The sequence below is a fragment of the Phyllostomus hastatus genome, unplaced genomic scaffold (assembly GCF_019186645.2).
Source record: "Phyllostomus hastatus isolate PE091 unplaced genomic scaffold, TTU_PhHast_1.1 phas_contig_468, whole genome shotgun sequence".
NCBI lineage: Eukaryota > Metazoa > Chordata > Mammalia > Chiroptera > Phyllostomidae > Phyllostomus > Phyllostomus hastatus.
The window spans coordinates 3,415,398-3,440,568 of NW_025333884.1; the positions used below are offsets into that span (position 1 = coordinate 3,415,398).

The window sequence follows — 25,171 nt, forward strand, 5'->3', positions numbered from 1 at the left end:
ACTCGTATCTTCCAGGGTGATGGTTGGCTTTGGTTGGGGGGAGTGGGTGTCAGACTGCCACAAGAAGAGCCCTGAAGGATTTAGCGCTACACTTCGGCGTGAGTAGCGGTTGAAGACTTGGAAAGGATGGTCCGGAAGCGTGTATGTGTGGGGACTGGGGTACGGGGGTGGCAGCCGAACATTTTGCGTGAGGCTACACTATTCAGGGGCTCTTCGGTCCTCAGAAAGAACTCGAATTTTCTCCTAAAGTCACGAGGAGCTATAGAAGGCTGCGGAGTGGAAGGGGGGGGGTCGGTGAGGAAGAAAGGAGATGGTGCAGCGAGCGTCTGAGCTTTAGGTGGCCTTCAGTTAATAACTTACACACACTGACCCTCAGGGTTGGAAATCTCTTCTGTTGGTTTGAGAAACCGCCCATTTTTCAGAGAGGGATAACAGACCCTAGATAGGAGAGGAAGACGTGTTCAAGGTCATACAGGTAATTGACAGTTGGGCTAGACTCCGGTCCCGCGCTGGGCTTGGTGTGCCCTGCAGAGCAGCCACATGTACCCACCAGTCCCGGAAGACGGCGGGTAAATAAATCCCACTTTAAACCCCAAGAATCTTCGATCTCGGAACGTGGAAACTTCGAGAGCGGGGGCCCTACGGGGCCTTTTCTCCCCAGTGAGCCTATTTTCACCTTCCCATTGGCCCGTTCTAGGAAGGGTGAGGCTGCGGCCTCCTTGGTCACCTTGTCCTCCGCGCAGGCTACAGCAAAAGAGCCCTGCGCAGGCGCGCAAAGGCAGCCTTCGCAGCCCGCGCTTTACGACACTTGTGCAGCAGCGACCGCTGTAACTCGGCTCTCCTTCGCGACGATTCGGCCGGGTGCCGCTGGCGGCCGTTGCCAGGGTGGGGGTCGCTTTGCGGCATGGCGATGGCGGAGGGCGAGCGGGCTGAGTGTGCTGAGCCCCCCCAAGACGAACCTCCGGCTGATGGCACTCTGAAGCGGGCAGAGGAGCTCAAGACGCAGGCCAACGACTACTTCAAAGGTGCGCCCGCCCCGGAGGGGTCCAGGGTGGGTGGACAGCTGCGGGGGTCTGGGGGTGCCGGGCCCGCGCGGAACCATGGCAACGCGGTGCGGCAGCCTGGGCGCGGGCCCCCCACTACCAAGTGACCAGGCGTGGGGAGGACCAGGCTGGTGCTATTCAGGGGAGACAGAGGGGGCTTCTGAGAGGGAAGGTGGTACCTGAAACTGGCGGACGGAGCGGATGCTACTAACTGGGGATCATGAGGAGGGGGCGAGAGGGGGGAGGGGAATGAAGGTTCCATCAAATGTGAGACCCCCGAGAGGTGCTGGTAGCTTTTTGGTGAGACCTGAAGAGGACGCTACCAAGTTTTGACATGGGGCGGGGGAGTGATGGCTCTACCCAGTTGGGAGACCCGGGTTGGGTGGCACCCGGTGGGGGTTAGAGTGGATAGTTCAATAGCGTGGGGAATCGTGCGGGTGAGGAAGTAGGTGTGAGGTTGCACGAGGAAAAGGGATGTGTGGAAGGCCCTGGGAGTAGAGGTGAGGGAATCCCAGGAATAGTGTGACTTTGGATCTTGAGAAGGAGAAAGATGTGGGGGCCCTCATTCATTTATTCACTCAGCATGTTTGTTGAGCGCCTGCTAAGGACTGTGCTGGCCTCAGAAAGTGTAACAACCAATGAGACGGATGCAGCCCTGCCCTTACTCGGCTCCTAACGCAGCAGGAGACTCAAGCAATGAGTAACTACACAAATTAATAAAACAGCTAGAAGTTGTGATGAGTGTTTAAAAAAAAAAACAACAGAGTGTCAGGTAGACAATAAGGGTTGGAGGCCACTTTAGGTAGGTGTTCAGGGAAGGCCTTACTGAGAAGGAGGAATTTAAGTTGAGAAGGAGAATTGGGGAGGGGTGCGCCAGTTGGTGGAGCCTCAGGTGCAAAGACGCAGAGGGAGGAAATGGAAGGACACTGGTGGACCTGGGGCTTCAGCACGTTAGTGGGGAGACTGATACAAACAAGTTTGGGACAGGGGCCAGATTGTGTAGGGTTTCATAAATCATTGCAAGGACTAGTTTGGATTTTACTCCGCTCTCCAAGAGGAGACAGTGAGTAGATGGATAGGCCAGCCTGGGGCTCCTGGGAGAGGGCTTTGGGCATGAGCAGCCTGCAGATGGAATAGAACAGGCGGGAATGGATGAGGTCATCTCGGAAGAGAAGGGGCCCAGGACAGAACCTTGAGGAATTCTAATGTTCAGAACAGAAGAGGAAGAGGCAAAGGAGGGGTGGTCAGTGAGCAGAAAGGAAATCAGGGAAAATGTTAGGAAAAGTGAGAGAAGAGAATGCTTCTAGAAGGAGGGACTGTACCCTGGGTCAGATGCTGCCAAGGTGGTCACGGGGCGTTGACCGTTGGATTTGGCTCCACGTGTGTTGGTGGTAGTTTGACAAGAGCAGTCTCTGGGGAGTGATGGGGTGGTGGCACTCAAGAATGAATGGGAGGTGTGGAAGTGGAGACAGCCAGTGTTGGCAGTGTTTCGGGGATTTGGGTTCCAAAGAGGAGTGGAGAAATGGGGGAGGGAGCTGCATTTTTTTTTAAGGATGGAAGAGACTAGAGTGATGCACGTGAGGGAGCACTCATCCTGCGGGAGAGAGGAGAGACTGGCAACGGGAAAGCCCTGGACGAGGGGTGAGAAGCGGAGTGAATCTGGAGCCCTCAAGAGAATTGTCCTTCAATGGGAGCGCAGACAGGTTCAAAGGGTAGGAAAGTTCGATCAGGCTGAGGCAACCAGGAGGAGGTGGTGCTGCGGGGAGATGGGGAGGTGGGGTGCGGAAGGCCAGGTCAGGGACAGTGGAATTCCTCCTGGGGTGGCGGGGAGCTATGGGGGGTTTTAAGAGAAGAACATCCATGGCCTGATTAGTATTTGAAAAAGACCCCCAGCTGCCTTGTGGAGATTGGACATGAGGGTCAGACTGGGGACCAGGAAGGAGACTGGTGGTGGGCAAGGGAGAGGGTGGTGCTGCCAGCCAGGCTGGAGAGACAGAAACTGACTCAAGGAATGTTTCCAAGTGGCTGCCTGGAGAGAAGGAAGAGGGAACTCCAGGCAGAAAGAACAGATGGCAGAGGCCCAAAGGCCTGGCACCGAGATAGGGAACGGGGCTGGCGTGTAAGAGGCAAGAGGACTTAGTTTGGTGAGGCTTTGGGGAGGAGCCTGCACTTTCTGCCGAGGACCCCAGGGAGCTGGGGCTGGTTCTGGGAAAGGACAGAGTCAGGTTTGTGCTTTAGAAAGACCCCTGTGGAGGGGCTGGAACCTGGGCAGGTAGGGATGAAAGCCAGACAGGGGCAGGGTGGGGCTGGAGGGTTGGAAATGAGCAGATCTGAGAGATGTACAGGAGGCCAACTTGACCGAACATGACAACTGCCTGGCTTCGGGGGCTGAGGGAGCCAGAGGTGTCCAGGATCAGGCCCAGTCTCCAGCTGGGGGATGACATGGAAGATGGGGTCACTCGTGAAATGGGCTTGGGTGGAGCAGCAAGTGTGGGGGTTGACACTGAGCCCCCTCGCCCCCCAGGACCTGGAATCTGAGTTCCCCGAAGCCCCGGGGCTGGGTGAGCAGCCAGGGGTCCTGGTATTGAGCTGGCATGGAGGAGAACGCCCCTCCTGGCCCTGGCCGCAGCCCCTCTCTGTGTGGCAGGCAGTGGCAGGCTCCGGAATAGCAATAAAAAGAATAATTGCAGCTTTCTTTATTGAGCCCCTCTGCTGGCCAGGTACACTGCTCTGTTTTATCCTCCCTGGGGCACCGGGAGGTAGGTGGGTGCGGCCCTGTTTGTTTTATAGAGGAAGCTGGGGCTCAGAGGAGCGAAACCACGTGCCCAAGGTCAGAGCGTGTGAGCCGCAGGGCCGGATATCCCCCTTCCTCAGCGTGTGCGTGCCTCCCACGTGCAGAGCCTCCTCTCCCTGGCCGTCCTGGCTCCCTGCAGGGGTCAGAAGGTCCCCTGCCCCCCTTCCCCACCCACCACCCAAGGCTGGGTCACCTCTGTGACCTCAGGCCCAGTCCCCGATGATATTCAGTTCTCTTTCCTTTTTTTCTGGGCCTCATCAGTCCCCTTCTGTAAAATGGGAGAGGTGGTATTTCACTCCCAAGGAAGCCTTCGGGTCTAGGAGTTTGTAGACATGGTTTAGCGCTCAGTCTGCCTGGGTTCACATCCTGTCTCCTCCCCTTCCCTGCTGTGTGACTCCCGAGCAAATGACTTAACCTCTCTGTGCCTCGGTTTCCTCATCTCTACTCTGGGGACTGTCTTGATGATGCAGTGCGCTCCTATTTGTAAAACACATAGAATAGAGACAGGACATGGTGCTTCGGGACACATGTGTGAAGGGCTCCTCCCATTTCCTCTGCTCCATTCTCTTCACTTATTCATTCGTTTCTTACACAAGTGTCTGCTGTAAGCACGTTTCATATGTGAGTTTGTTTGGCCCTCACAGCCGCCCCATGAGGCAGGGGTGTCTGTGACTCCATGTCTCAGGTGATCAAACTGAGGCTCGGGGGTGGCCGTTTGCCCGAGGTCTCGTGGTCGGTGTCTGCAGAGCCAGATGCCACACTCATACACCAGGCTTTCCACGCCACGCCAGACAGCCGTTCAAGTAGCATCTCACCCAACAAGAGAGCTGGCCCTTCCAGCTCTGGAACGCGGCCAGGAGGCTGGAAGGAGTCCTCGAAGGCACTGGCATCCAGGGAGGGTCAGTCAGACCTGGGCGACCTGGGGCCGCCCGTGCTTGTCTCTGGGAAGTCCTGGGCTTGCACTCCGGGGCTCACAGGCCTGGGGGACACACCCATCACAGAACAGGGACAACCCACAGTGCACAGGGCAGGGACAGGTAAACCCAGAGGGTTACCTGACCTCATCTGGGGGTCCAGGAGGGCTTCCCGAAGGAGAGGACACCAAGCCATTTGAAAGATTGCCGGATGTTAGCCTGCAGAAGGAATCGTTATATTGTTCCTGGCTGTCTCCCTGGGACCTGGCTTCTTGCTCTAGTGTTGGGTTGGTTTATCTGTCTCTTTCCTTCCTTCCTCCCTCCCTCCCTCCCTCCATTCCTTCCTTCCTTCCTTCCTTCCTTCCTTCCTTCCTTCCTTCCAGAACTCTCTTCCATTCTGTTTCTTCACCTGACTCGCTCTTTCTCAGCCTCCAGATCTCAGCTCTGACATCCCCTCTGGCTTCCCCAGCCCTCAACACTTGGCTACCACTTTATGGGGATGGATCTGTGTGTCATCCCCCCACCCCCAGCCTCCACTGGACTGTGAGCCCCAGAAGGGCAGGGCTGGAATGGGGGGTGCTGGGTCCTCAGACATGGGAAGGACTCAAGGAAGTAAGACAAGCAAGGCCCCTGCCCTCACGGGGGTTAGGTTGAAATTGGGGAGGTAGATTATAAGCAAATAAACAAAACAAAAAAACAAAGACCCTGGAGGTTTACCAGATGATGCTGGAGAGAAGTAAAGTGGGAGTTAGGGCAGGCATTCCCACCGTAAGCCCGATGTTAGGAGGACTCCCTGGAACTCAGGTCCCAAGGATGGGTGCCAGCTGCCCAGGGACACCCAGCTGGTGAGAGGCAGAGCTGGGAGGAGCTCAGGCCGCCTGCCTGGGTCTGTTCTGGCCCCTGTGCCAGGCTCCCCCAGAGCCTACCAGGTGTGGAAGGTGAGAGAGAGAGTGGGGGCACTGGGTCTCAGCCTGGCTCTGAGCTCCCACCTGCCACTTTCGGTGTGACCTCCATTATGGGTTTATCTCTGTGAGTCTCAGTCCCCTCGTCTAGAAAACGGGGTAATGCGGTTGTCCTCGGGGCTGGTGTGGGGGTTCAGTGAGGGACCCATGTACCAGGAGCCTTGCTTGGCATGTAGTGCATCATGGCTCCTCACTTCCGGCAAGCCTTGGTCGTCTGCGCCTGTCGAATGGCCACATGGGAGGGGTTCAAGCCTGGCTCTGCGAATACAGACTGGGTGTTTGGCCTTGAACAAGACCTGATGACCCATCTGTAAAGCGAGCACCAGACGGTGATTATGCTATGGAAACATGAGGATTCCGCAAGTCCAAGTAATAAAGTGCACGCCCTGGCCAAGTAGCTCGTTTGGTTGGAGCATTCTCCTGACATGCCAAGGTTGTGGGTTTGATCTTGGGTCAGGGCACTTACAAGCATCAAGCAGTGAATGCATGGGTGGGTGAAACAACATGTCGTTGTCTCTCTCTCTCGCACGTGCGCTAAAAATTAATAAATAAAAATTTTAAAATAAAGTGCAGGGCACAGTCATAGCTCATTTTAAATAAAATCGACCTCTTCCTTTGACCAGATGTTAACATCCTGTCCTTTTGTACTTAGAACACCATGTCCAGACCCACTGTGGCCGTGGCCTGCCAGCTTCCCTGCCCTCCTCTGCCCCGGCCACATCAGCCTGTCATGACGCCCCCCCCGCCCCCCAGCACCTTTGCACCTTCTGTTCCTTCTGCCAGGAATGTGCTTCCATCTGGTTTGTGACTTTCTTTGGATCTTGGCTGATGTCTCGCTCCTGGGGCCTAAGTAGGTTCCTTCTCCTTCCCTCCTTCCTGTTCTGGACCCCTTTGGGCTTGTGTCCTTGTTTGGGGGCCAAACTGTTGAGGGCCCAGGGCAGGCTCAGATTGGCTGGGTTACAGCTCAGGAACTGTCCGCTCTCAGAGGCCCCCCTGAAGTCCTGGAAGGAGTGCCACCTAGCCTGGGGCCTGGAGGAATGACGGTTTGGTGGGCAGGTGTGTGGCAATGACCTCAGGTCCCGGGGACTTGGAGCGGAAGGGACGAGGCCTGTGCTAGGGTGGGATGGCTGGGACAGCAAGAGGGGCGGGCTGGAGAGACCTTTATGAGCCCAGCTTTGGACCTCAGTTTCCAATTTGTAAATGGGGAGACGGGGCCAGCCCAGGGCCTATTCTTGCTGGGGGCGGTGGCCTTGCCTCATGCCTCCTCCTCCTCCTCTGTCTCCACAGCCAAGGACTACGAGAACGCCATCAAGTTCTACAGCCAGGCCATCGAGCTGAACCCCAGCAATGCCATCTACTATGGCAACCGCAGCCTGGCCTACCTACGCACTGAGTGCTACGGCTACGCGCTGGCTGATGCCACGCGGGCCATCGAGATCGACAAGAAGTACATTAAGGGCTACTACCGCCGGGCCGCCAGCAACATGGCGCTGGGCAAGTTCCGAGCTGCCCTGCGCGACTACGAAACGGTGAGCCGGCCTCGGGGACTGGGCCAGCTCCCGGAGCAGCCGGGTGGATGCTGTGGCCGGCGGGGCAATGCAGCCTGCGCGCCTGTAGGGTGGGGTGAGCTGGTACTCAACACGCACTCCCCCAGCAAATGCCCAGGAGGCCCCTTGGTCTGCAGCAGACCTCCCCGGCTCACCTCTGCCTCTGCCCTGACTTGGTCACCTGGGCGAGTCACCTGGCTCTCTGCACCTCCTTTTCCACCTCCGAGAAATGGGAAAGCAGCGGGACCTGCCTGTGCGGGTCGCTGTGAAGGAGATGTGTTTCCACTTTTCCAGCATGAGTCACGGCTCCGGGAGCGGTCCAGGTTCCGTGCCAACAAGCCATTGGGGTTTCTGTGGCAGGCATGGTCGCTGGACGGGAGCCACGGCCTTTTTGCCAGTGGAGCTGCTCCTCAGGGGAGAGCAAAACCAGCCCCGAGTCACTGCACAGGTGGACAGAGTCAGAGCAGAGGAGGGCAGAGCGGGGAGGAGATGGGACTGGGGGTGTGCTCCAGAGGGACAGCGGGCAGGGGCACGCGGTGATGAGGTGACGATAGAGGAGACCCCGAGAACGGTGAGAACCCACCAGTGCCCTCACCCGCCTGCGCGCCCAGCACTGTCCCTGCTCCGCTCATCGTCGTAGTGACCGTGGGAGGACGTCCAGAGCGCATGCCTCCACACCACATGCCCTCGCCAGCCTTCATGGTGACCAGTCGAGTGAGTCGTGGCAGTGGCCTTGTGAGGTGGGACCAGGTTACCCCGCCGTCGTACAGATGACACTGGACCCCTCTGGGGGTGTGTGGCAATGACCTTGGGTCCCTCTGGGGGTTCATTCACCCGCCCAACAACATACAGCTGGGAGTTGGAGGGGCAGAGAGCTGGGGTTTGAACTCGGGCAGCCTGGCCCTGCGGCTGTTCCGTTTCTTGGGACGGTGCGCCGAGGGGCTCGGTCAGCATTTGTGGAACGAGTTTGTACTCTGCCCTCAGTGCGCACACGGGCCCCCCGCCCCCGCTTTGGTTTCATCCACCGTGCACACTGGGCAGCTTCTGCTGTGGAGGGAGGCTCAGCTGGGGTGCTGAGAGCTGCAGGCCGCAGTTGGAGGGACCCAGTCAACCTGCTGGGGCTGGTGGCTGACCACTGGCCGGGGGATGGAGGGGGCCTTGCAGGCCCAGGGACAGCTTGAAGCAAGCCCCGGGCCAGGGGACCCCTGTGTGGGTGGAGACACGCCAGGGGGTGTAATTTACAGACTGGGGGGCCACCTGGAGGAGGGTGCGGGGTGACACCCAGGAGGAGGGGGAGGAGCGGCAGAACAGGATCCTCATAAGCGCGGGCTCCCACCATCGCTCTGTCAGACCTCCCTTGTTCGTGATGTTGCTTCTGGGGCAGGGTCATGAGCAGAGTGGCTGCGGGGCTCTGCAGAAGTGGGCTGTGTGACAGTCAGTGGGGCAGCGGGGCTCAGCAGTGCGTAACCCAGAAGTTCAGTCGGGGAAGGGTCCCCGGCTGGGGGGTCCTGGAGGGGCACTTGAAACTGAGAGGCGGCCCGAGCGCAGGTACGCACAGGGTCCTCGCCCGCCCAGGGCTGCAGGCTAGGAAGCCTTCCACTGGGATGAGGAGCCGGGCTCCTCTCCTGACTCAGGCCCAGATGGGGGCCTACCCCTGAGTCTCCCACGAGGCTGAGACAGTCCTCCCAGCCATCCTGTGTGGGTACCAAACCTGAACTTATCCCAGGCCTTGTGGGCGTCATGGAGGGCTGGTGAGGGGGCGGGGGTCCGCAGCCTTTTCCCAGTCAGCCAGCATTTCATTGTCCTGGCCTGCTTCCCCAAGGGGGCTGTGCCAGCAGCACTGGGGAGTCCCCAGGTGAGCCTGAGATCCTTGCCCACCTGGACCTGAGCCTGGCCCACCATCGCCGGCCACCCACACGCCTGCAGGCTGCTCACCCTCCTCCATCCTGACACATCGCATCAGGCTCTGTGGGCACCGGGCCCTGGGGCGGCTCCTCATGCGGAGGCTTCACCTTGACCTGCGGAGCTGTCCTATGACTTGCTGGGGTTTCATGGCCCTGTCTCAGCTCTGGGCACCCTTGGAGGCGGAGCCGAGCTGTGAGCTGGGTTGAACGAACAGGCCCAAGGCTCTGCCTCTCTGCAGCCTGGCCCTCCGGTGAAGGGCCTTCCCTTCCTCCGCCTCAGTGTCTGCATCTGCAGCCTCACTGTGGGCCGAGCTCTGATGTGAGGCTTTACATCCGCGAGTTCAGTTCATGGTACAGGAAAGAGATAGGTCTAGAGAGGGGATCCCCTCCTCCAAGGTCACCTGGCAGGAAGTGGCAGAGCTGGGACTTGAACCCAGAGTCCGTGCTCGTGACTGTTAGAGGGCCGTGGGGTCGGTGTAGTGGTCGGAGGGCTTTAGTCATCAGTGGATGCAATGAAGAAGGAAAAAGTTCATTATTTGGGGGAAATTGTGCATGTATTTTGTGAAAAAAAAAATTACATGTGTGTTGGGTGTGGTGTAGAATGTGTACTGTGCTTTGATTCGTGATCAGAGCATGTGCAGGTGGCCGGCGCAGTCGGAGGCACCAGCTCCAGGGTCAGGGCGCCCCCCCACTCCCGCCCCGTGAGCTGCGAGGCTCTGAGGGCTTTGTTCTCCTGCTCAGCGTCCTTGTGGGGGGGGGGGGTGGTTAGGGCCAGCCTCGGGGTGTCCCTGTGAGGGTGAAGGTGATCAGTACATTTAGAGGAGCCGTTTGCACTGAGCACTCATGGTGCTTGCTTCTGGGGATGTTGCGGGGGCCAGGACCTTGTCAGGAGCTGGGGTGTCTTCTGTGTGCTTCCCCTCCAGGGCCAAGCCCAGGCCCTCTGCAGGAACCGAGCTCTCCTCCCCATGGGTCCATGTTGACTCCCCACCCCCTGCTCCCTCATCTCCAGGTTAACCCTTTCGGGGGGCCCTTGCTTCAGGATTCCCTGCCCCTCTCTTGGAAGACCCCACCTGTGTTCCTTCCATCTGCGCTGGAACTCAGGTGGTCTCGTGGGCCCAGGCGGGATCTGGGGGGCTCTTTCTGCACCCCCTGCCCCTTCTGGAAGGGCTTGTTGGTGTGGTTTGTGACGTGGTTTGCATTTGGGTCTCTCACAGAGTAGTCCAGCCTAGTCAGTTAGAAACACGTCTGCCTTGCAAGACCGCACCAGTGCTGGTGCCCGAGGCTCAGACATGACACACGACAGCACAAGGGCGGTCCCAGCCTGCTCCTCCTACAGCGCCCGGTATGGGGTGAGGGCTGGTGGTGGGGGACACCTTCGGGTCTGATGGCTCCTGTGATCTTCGCAGTGCCCTGTGCAGTACAGCTGTTATCACCCTTGGTTTACAGAAGAGAAAACTGAGGCCCAGAGCATAGGGCACTCCCCCAGGCCCCACAGCCAGGAGGTGACAGTCTGGTGCCAGAGCCAGGCTCCGGACCACGGACGCCCTGGGCAGAAGGTTCTGGGCTCAGTTCTTGCCCTCAGCTCGGGCTGTGGACACCGATGGTCTCTCTCTCTCTCTCTCTCTCGTCATGAGAGGGCTGTTGGCTGAATCGGTTCACCAGAGTTTCAGCCTGTGGGGTGAAGACCCAAGTGCCACACTCAAGACTGGCATGGTACAGCACCCACCCGAGAAACCTGGCTTCCCTCCAGCTGTTTGTGCTGCGGGCACCTCTCCGGGCCGCGTCACCTCTGTCATTGTGTCATTGTAGACAGTCACAGTGTCCATCACACGTCATCATGTGGGTCTCCTGAGGTCAGGAGCCCTTGTCCTGGGGCCCGGCTCCTCCTGCTGGTCTGTAGTCCCTCACCCCCAGCTCCAAACCCAAGCCGATCAGACAACCAGTTTTTCTAGTAAGTTCTGTGGCGAACTCTGACCTGAACTAATAAGAGGCCGTTGATGGTGTTCATTGCTCCCACATGGTGTGATGAGAGGATTTGCTGCAGAAGCAGCAGTGTGTGTGACGACCAGGTACCACTCAGACCTCCAAGGAGCCACAGGACAGAGCGTGTGCACCGTGTCACCCTTCTAAAACCCAGAACCCCTGCAGCCCCCATGGCTTCACAGGGGGACTGTGGCTGGTGCCGTCCTCTCCAGCGTGGGCACCTGGGAGCTACGGGCACCGCTTGTAAAACCAGCTTTTCACTTTGGGACGTAATACCGAGATCCCATTCTCCCCGGTTCCCCAGGGACATATCTGGCATAACTATGTAAATATCACAGCCAAGAGACTGACGTGGATACAGTCCAGCTGCCACTTTGTAGAGACGGACCTGGCGTTAAGTCCTGACCCAGTGGGCCTCGCCTGCCAAAGCCCCTGCCAGGCACCGCTGGTCCCGAGCGCTGACCTTCTGGGAGCAGGAGCCTCGCAGGGCCACGCCCCCTTTAGTGAGGACACTAAAACCCAGAACCCTTGCAGCCCCTGTGGCTGCAGCCCCAGCGGCAGCAGCCTCGCAGTCCCTGGAAGGAGGCCTGGCTCGCTGTGAAGCCCTGTGACAGGCCTGCTATTAAATTCTCACCCCCCTTCCTGCCACGGGGCTGCTGCCCCCCCCCCACACACACACCCAGTTTCTAGAAGCCAAGGGAGGGCCCGGAGGTGGGACTGCTTGCCCTGGAAGCCTGACCCCAGAGCAGGACCACTCGCTCAGGACCACTCCGCCACCCTGTCTCCCTGGAGGGTATGCAGGGTGCAAGGGGACAGTGGCATCGGGCGGGGGGAGAAATGGCTGCGTGGGTGACAGAAGGCAGGGGCCTACACAGGGAGAGAACAGAACCCTGGCTTCTCGGGTCGGCAACACTTCTCTGGGCTCAGTTTCCTCGCCCCCTCGGGTGGGATTGCGGTAACACCACCCAGCGCTGCTTTGGGGGTAACGTGAGCAAGTTAGCTGCTCACAGCAGTGTCAGGCACACACTACTCAGTGCTCAGGAAATCAGCCACGGTTTCGCTTCTGCTCCTGTGACTGCTCCTGCTCCTCTCTGCCCGTTGTTCTCGGGGTCGTCCCGTCCCCCACCCCAGCCTGTGAGCTGAGAATAGGAGGCTGGCACAGAGGGAAAGCTGGGGGGCTCATCCCTTCACCCAAAGGGCACGCACTCACTGCCGGGACCCTGCCACAGCCCTGCCCTCACGGGCCACTTTCCGGTGGGAGGTAGCCCCGTCCAGCAGTGCTCAGGGCCGACCAGGCCATCCAGGGGTGTAAGGGAGCCCAGAGGGGGTGCGTGACCCAGCCTGAGTGAAGGGCCAAGGGGGACATGGAGGAGAGGAGCAAGATGGGACTTGGAGGTGGGAAGAGGTGCTCCGGGCCAGGGGCAGCTGTACAGGCCTGGGGTGAGCGCAGGCGGCGCACGTGGGGACTCGGGGGTTGGGTCTGGCGGCAGCACCAGCAAACAAAAGCGGGTTCCTGTGAGTCAGGCCAAGTAGTGGTTTGCACTTTTTCCTGGGATGTGGACTCATCACCCCTCCCTGCTGGGAAGGACTCCGGGGGACGTCTGGTGCTGCCTCCCTCCCACGCCTTGCACCCCACCCACACCCCAGGTGGAGCCACCTGGCAGGGCGCCCTAGCCCGGGCCTGTCCAGGCGGGGAGGAAGCCATCGCCAGCCGCAGCCCCGGTCTCTGCTGCACATGGCTGCACAGCCATTCCCGGGTGGATGAGCCACACTGACCCTCAGGAGCTAGTGAGTGCCTTGCACAGGCTTCTGACTGCCTCTGCTGGCCTCCCACCAGGGGGCATCACCGCCCCTCTCTGCACCTGGGCACAGGAACTGTGGGGGCCACTCACCACAAATAGGTAAACTGTTTGAGGCTCCCAGGGGTGGTGTCACGGGCCCAAGGTCATGCAGCGAGCCAGTGGCAGAGCAGGGATCTGCATCCAGCCCTGTGTACCTCTGAGCTTGGAGGACCCGAGTTTGTGGTAAGCCGGATTGAAGGTGGGGAAACGGGAGGGGGTGGGTTCCTGTTGCTGAGGACTTACTGCGTCCCAAAGTGAAGCGGTGTTCTAGTGTGTGAGCTGGTGTGACCAGCGCAGTGGCTCATGAAAGTGGCCATGGGGAACAGCCAACACTTACGTGGGCTTTTGCTGCTGCACTCACCGCCCAAGTGCTTGCTCCTTTAGTCCTCACGGCAGCCCTCAGAGGTGGCTATTCTCATCGCCCCGTCTTACAGAGTAGGAAACTGAGTCACAGAGTAGGAAACTTGGGCTTACCTGCCCAAGGTTACTCAGCGGATGATTGGCGCAGCTGGGATTTGAACCCAGGCAGCCTGGATCTGTGGCCCACTTCCCCTCAGGAGAGGGGACCCATTTGTCCTGGGTCTCCCCAAAAGCCCAGGGTGGAGCAAGGAACATGATGCCACTGAGCCTTGCAGGTGGAGCCGATCATCTGCCCCATCTTACAGAGGACACTGAGGGAGGAGGACACTGAGGGTTGGGGGATCTGGGTCACCCAGCACGTCACCGGCCCTCTGGATAAGTCTGGGCTGTCAATCACGGCCTGAGACCTAGCCCACCCTTTCCATCAGTCCCGCAGAGCTCAGGAAGCACTGTGATGACAGCAGTAACATTCGCGTCCGCCTGCCCTGTGCCCATGAGGGACCTGGGCTGGGCACATGCTCCTCGGGTGGGGCAGCCTGATTCTGATGATAGTCCAAGCTGAGGTTTATTAAGCGCACCCATGTGGGACTTACCTGGTGTGCCTCGGTTGGAGTGTCGTCCCGTAAACCGAGAGGTTGTGGGTTCAATCCCCAGTTGAGACACACATGAGAGACAACCCACTAATGTTTCTCTCCCTCTCTCCCCCTCCCTCCCCCTCTCTAAGCGTATCCTTGGGTGAGGATTTTGTTTTAAAGGGGGCAAAGTGCACCTGTGGGAGTGGCCGTGTTTCCCCCTCACAGCAGCCCTGTGTGTCTGGATTGTGGGTGCCAAGGCTTGGAGGTTGGAGGTGTCCCGGGTTATACCTCTAGGGCACTAGGGCCTGGGCGGTCTGGCCACCTCGTTCTCAGAACCCAGGGCCAGGCAGACTGAGGGCAGCAGTAGTGTCCCCTCCTCCTCCCTGCTCCGCCCCTCCTCGGTCTCAGCGTTGATGTCCCCTCCCTCTTCTACGCGTTCCTCCCCCTGCCCGCTGCCCACCCAGGTGATGAAGGTGAAGCCCCACGACAAGGACGCCAAGATGAAGTACCAGGAGTGCAACAAGATCGTGAAGCAGAAGGCCTTCGAGCGGGCCATCGCGGGCGACGAGCACAAGCGCTCGGTCGTGGACTCACTGGACATCGAGAGCATGAGTGAGTCGTGCTGTGTGGCCAGCTGCCCCAGCCCAGGACGCTCCCCATCCCTGCATGGGCCTCTCCGTTCCCGTACACAGCTCGGGGTGGGAGATGGGGCTCGGGGTGGCCTCTCGTCCCTGCCCAGATTTGGGGTTTGCGTTACCTGTTTTGGGAGACATGGGTGAGCCTGTCCTCCCACTGCCCGGGCTCAGCTCCCTGGCAGTAGTGCCCGCCCCTCACGGGCCTCCTGTGCCTGATTTGTCTCCAGTTCCTCTAGGCACTCGGGTATTCAGCTATTCATCCCACAGACAGTTATTGAGCACCTACTATGTGCAGACTAGTCCTCAGCACTGAGGATATGTGCAGCTGTGAACAAAACAGTCTCTGCCCCCATGGGCTGATGTTTTCATGGGGAGAGAGCTGCTTGGTTAGCAGATGAGTTCACAGTGTGAAGTGCTGTAGCATCTAGGCGGGGGGTGGGGGGCACACTGGACTGGGAGGTCAGGGAGGGGGCCTCTGAGCAGGCCGAGTGGGCAGAGCAGATCATGGGAGGGCCTGGCTGGAGTGGAGTCCTCTCTCCCGCCATCCCCATCAGAGCCTGCGGGCCCAGAGCCATGCCTGCCCCCTGCCTGGGAGCCAGGCCCCCGCCCCCCACACAGAGGCCTCAGCCCCTGACGCAGCCCCCACTCCCACACCAGCTATCGAGGACGAGTACAGTGGGCCCAAGCTAGAGGACGGCAAGGTGACAATCACCTTCATGAAGGAGCTCATGCAGTGGTACAAGGACCAGAAGAAATTGCACCGGAAATGCGCCTACCAGGTAACGTGTCTGTTAAGTGCCACACACCTGTCCCCGCGCTGGCAGTGCCGGAGCCCAGCCCCGAGGGGCGGGCGGAGGGGAGGGTGGCAACGGCAGCTCAGTGCTTGCCGGACCAGTGGTGTGCTAGGTACTGTGAACTTTTTATTTCTGATACTGGTCTTTTTGTTGTTTTTAGCATTTCTTTTTTAATCGTTTTAATCCTTCTGCCCCATATGTTCACACATGTTGTCTCCCTTTTCCACTAGATCCTTAACGCATTTATCAGAGTTATTTTAAAGTCCCTGTGTGGTAATTCCACCATCTGGGTCCTCTCTGGATCTGCTAGTGCTGTCTGTCCCCGCGCATCCTGGTTTTTTATTGCACGCAGACATTCTGTGTAAGACACTGCAGTACACCTCCACCTGCCGGGCCACAGTGTGAGGGGCCGTTGGTTTCCAGCACGGAGTCAGGGTCTCCCTTCAGCAGAGCTTGGAAGCCAGCAAGGTCTTTATGTCATCAACTCTCCAGCTTTTGGAGCGGGGAGAGCTCTGATCTCCAGGCCACTGCCAGAGCTTTGGGTGCTGGGGAGTGCTCAGCTCGCCAGTCCCACCCCCACTTTTGTGCGTCAGGAAGACTCCCATCCACACTGCCCTAGGCCTCGCCTTCCGCCATAGCCACACAGCTGGGGCTCTTCAGGGCTCTCTGTCCCGTGAACTCTGTGGTGGCCCCTCACCCAGCCGTGGCGGACTTGCCCTCCTGCCGCGCAGCCAGGATGCCCAGGATGAAAGCGGCACAGTCTCCACCCCCCGAGGGTCACCCAGCACTGCCTGCAGTTGGACTGACTTAGGTTTCTTTGCGTCCTCGGCTTGCAGATGTGTTTTGTTTTTATTTTTTCTTAATTTTATGGGGATTTTAACTTTTTCTCGCCAGGGTGCGAGTGACAGTCTTGTACAACGTCCGATGCTCTGACCGGAGTGGACATCTACTTTTAACACTTAATGTTTTCCGTAGCTTTTTACTTTGAGAATTGTCAAACCTCCAGAGAAGCCAAAAGAGCAGTTAACTCCCACGTGCCCTTCACCGAGATTCGCCAACTGTGAAGGTTCCTTTTCTTTTTTCCAAACTGCTTGAGAATCAGCTGTATCAGAGCCAGTATCCTAAAATCAGGACGTCCTCCTGCGTGACCGTGGCTCCGCTGCTGCTCCTCAGACACACGGCTGTGACGCGGCCCCCTGACCTGCCCCCTAGCACAGGCCCCCCCACACGCCCCCTGGCGGAGGCCACCTGTAACCCACTGGCTGCAGCGCAACGAAGTCTGGGAGCGCGGTCAGCGTACGTGATCCCATCACGGCCATGTTTAAGTAGTAAAAACCAACGTTTCCACATTTCTAGACAAATACTTAAATTTTCCCAGTTTTCTTACAAACACCCTTTTAGGTATTCCTCTAAAGTCCAGAATCCACTGGAGGGCCACACATTGCACGGACCTGCCTTCTCTTCATTGAGATGAGCCTCATGCCTTTTGGGGCAGGCTCTTCAGTGACCCTGTCATGCGGATGTGCCCAGGCCAGTTGTTTCGTAAAATGTTCCACATCTGGATTCATCCGTGTGTTTCGTTATGCTGATTTTTTAAAGAGAAACCAAGGATCTCGATTTTCATGTGAAATAACTCTGATGTGTAAATGCCATAGAGGCCTCTCAGGTCGCAGTTTGGGGGACACCTGTGGCCCCAGCCAGCACCCCACTTGCCTGGGCCTGCCCCGCCCACTCCTCTCTTCTCCCCACCACTTCCTCCCCCTCAGTCCAGGGTGGGGGGCAGGCCCGCCGGCCAGCCCCACTGGCCAGCCCCGCTCACAGCCTGCCCTGCCTTCCAGATTCTGGTACAGGTTAAAGAGGTCCTCTCCAAGCTGAGCACACTCGTGGAGACCACGCTGAAAGAGGTGCGAGCGGGGGACAGTGTGTGGGCAGGGGCGGGGCTCCCTGGCCGGGGAGGTGCCGTGGAGCTCAGAAACTCACAGACCCACCTGGCTCGGTCTGCCTTCCCTCTCCCCTGACCCCATGTCTGTCCCCCCCCAACCACGTCCCTCTTCTCCTGGCCTCTCGGCCTCTGTCCCACCCTCTTCGTGTCTATGTCCCCTGCCTGTGTCTTTGCATGGTTCTTCTCGGTCTGCTGTGACCTCTTGCCCTTCCCTTCCCTCCTACCCCCTCCCCATGTCTCTCTCTGGGCCCCTCCCTCTCCGGTGGCCTCTTTTCTTCCAGACAGAGAAGATTACAGTGTGTGGGGACACGCACGGCCAGTTCTATGACCTCCTCAACATATTTGAGCTCAACGGTTTACCCTCGGAGACCAACCCCTACGTATCCTTCCTCAGAGGATCAAACCCCCCGCCCAACCTGGATGTGGTCAAGGGCCCCCAGCAGAGGAAAAGGCCGGAGCACCTACTCGGGCACCGGGGTGTGGGTGGAGCGCAGGTGGTCCTCCAGCCTCCCTGGTGGAGTGCGCAGCCTCCCTGGGCGCCAGCTTCTCTTAGTCATGAAACGGGGCTGCTGCGAGATCAGGTACATTGACATCTGGCACCGTCCGTACTGGGTCCCTCTTGGCTTTGCCATTTCCCAGCTGTGCGACTGTAGCAGGTTACTTCACCTGCCGAAGCCTCGGCTTCCTCATCTGCAAATTGAGGTGATAATAAGGCCTACCTCGTGGGGTTATCAAGAGAGTAAATGAGTTAATACATGTGAAGTGTCCACAGTCGGTGCTGTATGAGTATTTGCTGGTGTTAACGTGATGATGGCTCGATAAGCAGACACTCTCAGGGCCACCGGGGCCCGGGCAGCGTTGGGTGGGGACATGTATCCCGTCACCCCTGTGGCTTTGGGCTGGTGTGTCAGGGAGAGCCAAAGCAGTCTGAGCATTTAGTGTCTGCCCCTCCATCATCAGTTTCCCCAAAAACAGGTGAAGCTGGGGACCTCAGCACATCCCACTGAAGCTCTGAGAGGCCAGGTGCTGGGTCAGAGCCACACAGTGAGGAGAGGGACGGACGCCCAGAGCACCCCCCCTCCCTGGGGAGGTACCAGCGGGGGCCGTGGGGTGTGAGGAGCCTGGGACGGAGTGGCGCCCGCCCATGTTTTCCTTAGCAGGGCAGATATTTAACGGCGACTTCGTGGACCGCGGCTCCTTCTCCGTAGAAGTGATCCTCACCCTTTTCGGCTTCAAGCTCCTGTACCCAGACCACTTCCACCTGCTCCGAGGTGAGCTGGGAGGTACAGGGGCCAGGGTCGGCCTGGGCCCTGGGCGGGCAGTGGCTTTCTCCCCCACGAGTCCCCAGTTTCTCCTGCAGGAAGCAGGGCCACCGCTGCAGCCGTGTGTTTGTTATGCGTGTGCAGGGCAGCCCTGTGACGTCGGGCAGGCTGTGCGCTGCACGGTGGTGTCACGCAAATGGGGCTCTGTGGGCTTTTGGTCACGGGAGAGCTCTGAGCAGAGGAGGGTCAGGGGCTGGCTTGGGAAGTCCAGGATCCCTCGGGCCTTCCTATGGTGGACAGACCGAGGGCCAAGGACAGGAGCAAGGGGATGATGCTCCTTGCCAGCGCTGGCCTGGCAGGGGCTGGGTTGGGCTCTCTGTGAGGTGGAGTCCAGAGTGTTTGCTGGTGGGCCGAAGCGGGGGTGCTCCAGGGTGTGGGGTGCAGCACTGTGGCTTCCACGGGGGGACGGGGGAGACAGACGGAAAGAGCAGGGTGTGGGCCGGGAGGTGAGGGGCTCGGCTCTGGACATGGCCGAGACTCAGAAGACACATCGGCCACTCCCTTGGCGATGACTGCATGTGTCGGCCTCGTGGCCAAGCGCCCGTGTGTGCTTCGTGGCCCTCGCAGCCCGCGCACTCCTCCAGAAAACAGGCTGAGAACGGTGTCTGTCCCTCGTCAGTTTCTGGGAGGGGCCAAGGAGCTGCGGCGTGAACGTCGTCAGCGTGGGGCCACCGCACAGGGCTCCCTGGGCCCCCAGGCCTGCGTCCGAGGGCCCCCAAGTGGGGGGGGGAGCTGAGGCTTCTCCTCCTGCTGTTGGCCAGGCAACCACGAGACGGACAACATGAACCAGATCTATGGCTTCGAGGGCGAGGTGAAGGCCAAGTACACAGCCCAGATGTATGAGCTCTTCAGCGAGGTGTTCGAGTGGCTCCCCCTGGCGCAGTGCATCAACGGCAAAGTGCTGGTGAGGACGGCCGCCGGCCCCGCGGGCCCCCTTCCCCGCCTCCACCCGCAGGGGCCCCGCCTGGGCAGGTGTGTTGGCGGAGCGAGTCGGAGGGCTGGGATGTGGCCGGCCCTCCCCCCTCACACAGCTGTCCCCAACCTAAACCCCAGATCATGCACGGGGGCCTGTTCAGCGAAGACGGCGTCACCCTGGACGATATCCGGAAGATCGAGCGGAATCGGCAGCCTCCAGACTCAGGTGACTGGATGGGCCCGGCGACAGCCCCTCCCCCTGGGGGCCTGGGCGTCTCCAGCAGAGAGGAGCCGCCTAGGCTCGGGTCTGAGCTGCCTTGACCAGGGCCCTGCCCTCCCTGAACTTCATGCCCTCAGCCAGGACGGCAAGTCTGGGCCTCAGTTTCCTTAACTGTAGCTTGGGTCGGTGCACCTCGCTTGCTGGACTGCACTGGCGAGGGAGCGGCAGGGCCCAGGGTTTACCTACTCCTGTGCCCAGCCCCTGCCCCTGGAGCGGTGACACAGTAGGGCGCCTGCTCTGGTGACTGGGACACAGCAGAGCAGTCACACCCGTGTGCATGTGCGCATACACCTCCAGGAAGGCTTGTGGTATGACGGGAGGGCAGAAGGGCCTCCCCGGGCATGCCGCATCGCCACAGACATGAGAGGAGAGGGGGCACCTGCCCTGCAGAAGAGCGTCCTGGGCAAGCACAGGGACTCCCACATCAAGGACAGCCGGGAGGCCCTGGTTTGGGGAGAGCAGGGAAGTTCTTTGAAGGGATCGGTCAGGCGGGAGCCTGTGGAGGCTCAGGCCTGGGTGAGAAGCCTGGCCTTCGTTTCCGGGGCAGTGGGGCTGCAGAAGGCCGTGCGCAGGGTTGGGGCCTGAGCCCAGTGGCCCTGTCACAGCCCCTCTTGGCTGGGAGGCCTGAATGGATTAACCTGGGTCTGGAGGGAAGGGGCTCATCAGGGAGGCCGGAGTGCTGCCCAGACAAGAAGAGAGGCTGCAGCTGGCTCATGGCCCTGCCCTGTGAGCCCCACGCCCCCACGCACTGCCGTGGGGTGGGCAGGGCGGTGGTCCGGGGGCAGCGGGCAGGTGGGCCAGGTGCTGATGTTCTGTGCTTCCCCTCCCCCTCCAGGCCCCATGTGCGACCTGCTGTGGTCAGACCCGCAGCCACAGGTCAGTTTCCCGGGGCCACGGCCAGTGGGCGGGGGCGGGGCTGGGGGCGGACAGGCACCCTGAGCGCCCTGTGTCTGCAGAACGGGCGCTCGGTCAGCAAGCGGGGCGTGAGCTGTCAGTTTGGGCCCGACGTCACCAAGGCCTTCCTGGAAGAGAACAACCTGGACTACATCATCCGCAGCCACGAGGTCAAAGCCGAGGGCTACGAGGTGGCGCATGGTGGCCGCTGCGTCACGGTCTTCTCTGCCCCCAACTACTGGTGCGTCCCCGTCGCCCCCACACATCCGGGCCTCTCTCCCCAGCCCACTGGTCTTTCCTTTTAATGACAGGAGATTCCAAAGATACACAGAAGCAGATACAGTTGTATAGTGAACCCCCACATCACCAGGCTCAGTGGTACCAATCAGGTCACTCTCCAGCGCTCCCCGCCCCCACCCCACCCCGGGCTGTTGTGCAGCAAACCCCGGCACGGCCTCTCCCACCCGCTGACCGCACAGTGTTTCTGAACGGCCTCTGTGCGCGCCCTGGTAGCGCTGTGAAACCCTCGTTAGCGGGCACACGACCCCAGCCAGAGTTCGTTTCCCCGAGTCTCGTAAATGTGCCTTCAGCTACTTTCTTCCAAGCAGGGCCCAAAACAAGGGCTACATTTCAGCCTTCGTATCCCCGAGTTCATTTCCTGTTTTTGGCTGAAGAAACCAGACCCTTGTCCGGCCGGGGTGCCTGTGCTCCAGACCAGGGCAGTTCCGGTCTCAGGCCGGTTGCCTCATCCCTTTGTCCCGGGTCTCCTGGGGCTGAGAGCCAGGCCTGGTCAGATTAGAGCCTAGGACTTGGCAATGCCCTGCCTCCCCGGGGCTGCAGCTGCCCCCGCCCAGCTCCCTGAGCACCCCCTCTTGTCTGGACTCCTCCCTTCCCCACTCGTGTCTCCGTCCTCTGTGTCCTTGACTCCACGGCTCGACATCTGTCTCCATCAGTGTCTGCCACGGGCGCTGTCCCTCCCTCTACCTCTTTTCTCTCAGGCCTTTTTGCTGCCCAGCCTTGTCTCCCCGCCCCCGTCTTGCCCCCCCTTCTCTCCCAGCCCTGCTTTACCCCCCAGCCCCTTGCAGTCCCTGACTGGCCTCTGCTCCTGTCCCCACAGTGACCAGATGGGGAACAAAGCCTCCTACATCCACCTCCGGGGCTCCGACCTGCGGCCCCAGTTCCACCAGTTCACAGCAGTGGTGAGTCGCCCCTGGTCCCTGCTCCGCCTGGGGAGGGAACGGCCGAGGTCTGATCGGGAGGGGGCATGGGGCAGCGCATGGCAGCCAGGGCGGTGGGTAGTGCATGACAACCTTGGGGGCAGGCGGACATCTCCATTTGGCGCCCGGGGACGCTGCCCCTAACGCTGCCCACCTCTGACTCTGTCTGTGTTGCGTGTCTGGTTCCTAGCCTCACCCCGACGTCAAGCCCATGGCCTACGCCAGCACACTGCTGCATCTGGGGATGATGTGAGGCCCCGCAGCAGGGTCCCCGCGCCGCGTCCACCCCCAGGCCCCGCCCAGGGCAGCATTGGACCCCCTTTTACTTTGTAAAGTTTGTATTTATTCCCCTTTAGGTTTGCAGAGGGGGTGGGGGGCTGGCCAGAGGGTCTGCTCCCTGGACAAAGAAGGGGAAGGTGGAGAGGCTGGGTTGGGGCACTGTCCCGGGCATTTCCGAGGGAGGCCAGCCGTGGGGAGAGGAGGGGCCCAGAGGCCTCCCCGCCCCCTTTGTTTGCATGGCCCCTCCCTTGCTAAAGCAATAGGGCCCCGCCATAGGAAGACCCTGGAAGGAGGGTCATCAGGGAGGCCTCGCCTGCACCCCCTCCTGGCAGCCCTGGGGTGGGGCTAGGCTGGGGCTCACCCCCTCCCCCAGCTATTTTATGTCTGTAATTAAATATGTTAAAATAAAGTCATTATTGTAAGTCAGCTTGTCTCGGATGGTAGAGTCTCCGGAGCTGCTAGGATTAGGGTGATCTCTTCGTTAAGGGCAGGGGAGTCGCAGAATCCCACGCCCTTCTCTCCCATCTTTCTGGGGCTCCCTGGAGCTGCCCAGCCAGGCGCAGGGAGGGTTCTGCTGCCTGGGGTGGAGAACCCCTTCAGAAGCATCGCTCACAGGCTGAAGTGAAGGGTGGGACCCCGAGGCCGGGTCAGAGAGGAAGCTGCAAGAAACCTTTTTCTCTGCCGGCCTGTCCGGGAGTATTTCCTGAGGCTGCCGGTGCCATTGCTGTGCCCTGGCTGGGCCTCTCACAGTGCTGGGGGCAGACCCCGGCCCCGCAGGCCCGGCCTTGGGCCTTCACACGGAGACGCAGCCGTTTCCCCTGACGAGGAAGCTCATGGGTGCTGTCACACTGACTCCCTGTCAGGCCACCTGGCCTGGCCCAGGGCCCCCTGGAGAGGTTCCTGGTCTCAAGTGTGCGCTCTCCCGGACCCGCCTTATTCTGGGGAGATGTAGACCTGGGGAGTGTCTCCGGGCAGATGACAGCGGGCAGAGGGTGGAATTGGGTGAGTACTCTGCCCCCATCGGTTGCCTCCTCTCGGGCAGAAATGAAGTGACCTCCATCCTAACTCTGTGTTGGCGTTCAGGAAAGCTCCTCGGACAGTTCCTTCTCTAAAGCAAGGCAGCCCTGCGGGACGTGCAGCCCTCCCTGGGGGCTGTGCCCGGGTTTATAGTCTCCAGAGGGAAAGAGGCAGGAGTCCTGGCGGGCCAGCCCCGTTCCTTCCCGTGAGGCAGTGCTGTGAGCCCTTCAGACCGGCGGGGGGAGTTGAGCTGTGGGAGAAGCCCCAGTATCCCAGGCACCTGGTGCTATAACTGTCCCTTGCTGCTGCCCTTCCGGTGTCCCTAGGCCCACACACTCAGTGACCTGCGGTGGTGTTAGCCCGGTTGGCTCCAGTCCACATCATGATTTTCTCAAGATCTGTACTGTCTCTGCCTGTGTCTGCAGCCGCAGCAATAACTGCGTCTTTATACACACGCGTCCGCACCTGCACGGGCAGCTGCCCCCACACCCACAGCCGCGCCCTTGTCTGTGCCCCCGCCTGCTGGGACAGCCGCATCCGGACCCAGACCCGCATTCGTGTTAGTTCCCTGGGGTCGCTGGGACACACCGCCACAACCTGGATGGCTTGAAACAACAGAAACGGTTCTTCCATAACTCCCAAGGCCAGAAGTCTCCATCCTGGGGCCCTGGGCGGGGGATTCTTGCTGCTTCCAGTGTCTCCCGGCTCTTGACATTCCTTAGCTCCAGCCTCTTCCTCCTGCTGCACATTGGCCACCTTTCCCTGTCCTCTCTGTCTCCCATGGTGACACCGGTCATTGGATTGAGAGCCCAATTGAATTTTCAGGGTGACCGCATTTGAGAACCTTAATTATATTTGCAAATCTTTTTTCCCAAAGGAGGTCACAGTTGCAGGTCCCAGGGGTCAGGTCAGGGTGTGGACATGGAAGTACACAACCAAATGACAATGGGAGTTATTTCTGACCAAAGAATCTTAGCTTATTTTAATTTTTTATGATTTTATACTTACCCAGATTCAATGAGCATGTACTACTTTTGAAGCCAAAAATAAGAAATCTATCACTGTATTTAGGAATATAGGAAAACCTTCACTGTGTCTAAAACTGACCTAACTGTCCTGTCATTCCCATCTTCCTCTCCTGCCCCATCTCGGGGGTGGCTGCCCTGTCTTCTCCGTCACCCAGGCGTGCATGGTCCCAGCCTTGTCCTGGCCTCTCCCCCCCGCCCAAAGCTCTCTAGGCAGCCACCTTCCCATCTTCCCCACCTTTGCGCCAAGTCGGGCTCAGCCTCTGCCCCCTGGTTTCTTTTTAGATGGGGGTTGAAGGTGCCCTCCCCCTGTTCTAGGCAAACGCCCGGCCCCAGCATCCACAGAGCCCGCTGGAACAGCCTGACCTCACCTCGCCACAAACCCTTCACCCCAATTAAAACTGAATCCAGGCCCTGGCTGGTGTGGCTCAGTGGTTGGAACATCATCCCGTAACCGAAGGGTTGTGGGTTCAATTTCCCTGTCAGGGCACGTGCCTAGATTTCGGGTTCATCCCCAGACCAGGCGCATGTGAGTGCGACCCCCACTCTGGACACACACGATCCCTGATCCGCTGCGGATCCCCAATCTGGGTGCTCCCAAAGGCAACTAACTGATGTCTCTCTCACATCGCTCTTTCTCCCTCTCTCTGTAAAGAAGCGAATGAGAAAAGGATGCCCTTGGGTGAGGATTTTTAAAAAAAAAGGCTAAATTCAAGAACTGGGCTCTTACATGTCTCTGTAGATTATTTTATTTTTAGGCTTCAAAATAACTGTACTCTGGGTATAATATGCATTTGCATATAAGTATTAAATATGGGAGAGGGGAATATGTGGAATCTGTAAAACTAAAAATGCCATCAAACTGAACATGAAGAAATAGTACATGGTAGCTGGAGAAAGTAATGAAGGTAAAAGATTAGAGGTAACA

At 59.5% G+C, this 25,171-nt stretch overlaps 1 protein-coding gene across 1 annotated transcript; it reads left to right on the forward strand.

Moving 5' to 3' along the window:
• Positions 1-824: 824 nt before the first annotated feature.
• On the forward strand, positions 825-22,627 carry PPP5C (protein phosphatase 5 catalytic subunit). The gene is made up of 13 exons (XM_045845337.1): positions 825-1,025; positions 7,001-7,242; positions 14,388-14,535; positions 15,216-15,337; positions 17,191-17,256; positions 17,576-17,674; positions 18,460-18,565; positions 19,378-19,520; positions 19,670-19,757; positions 20,647-20,687; positions 20,768-20,946; positions 21,823-21,904; positions 22,113-22,627. The coding sequence occupies exons 1-13, from the start codon at positions 905-907 to the stop codon at positions 22,173-22,175; spliced, it is 1,500 nt and encodes a 499-aa protein (XP_045701293.1). The 5' UTR covers positions 825-904; the 3' UTR covers positions 22,176-22,627.
• The last annotated feature ends 2,544 nt before the right edge of the window (positions 22,628-25,171 follow it).

What these genes read in the sequence shown, in the direction of transcription:
- PPP5C (XM_045845337.1), top strand. Translation starts at nt 905, where the DNA reads ATGGCGATGGCGGAGGGCGAGCGGGCTGAGTGTGCTGAGCCCCCCCAA. An exon ending in CCACTTCCACCTGCTCCGAG is followed by an intron (nt 18,566 to 19,377) that starts GTGAGCTGGGAG and finishes GCTGTTGGCCAG; the next exon opens with GCAACCACGAGACGGACAAC. An exon ending in TCGGCAGCCTCCAGACTCAG is followed by an intron (nt 19,758 to 20,646) that starts GTGACTGGATGG and finishes CTCCCCCTCCAG; the next exon opens with GCCCCATGTGCGACCTGCTG.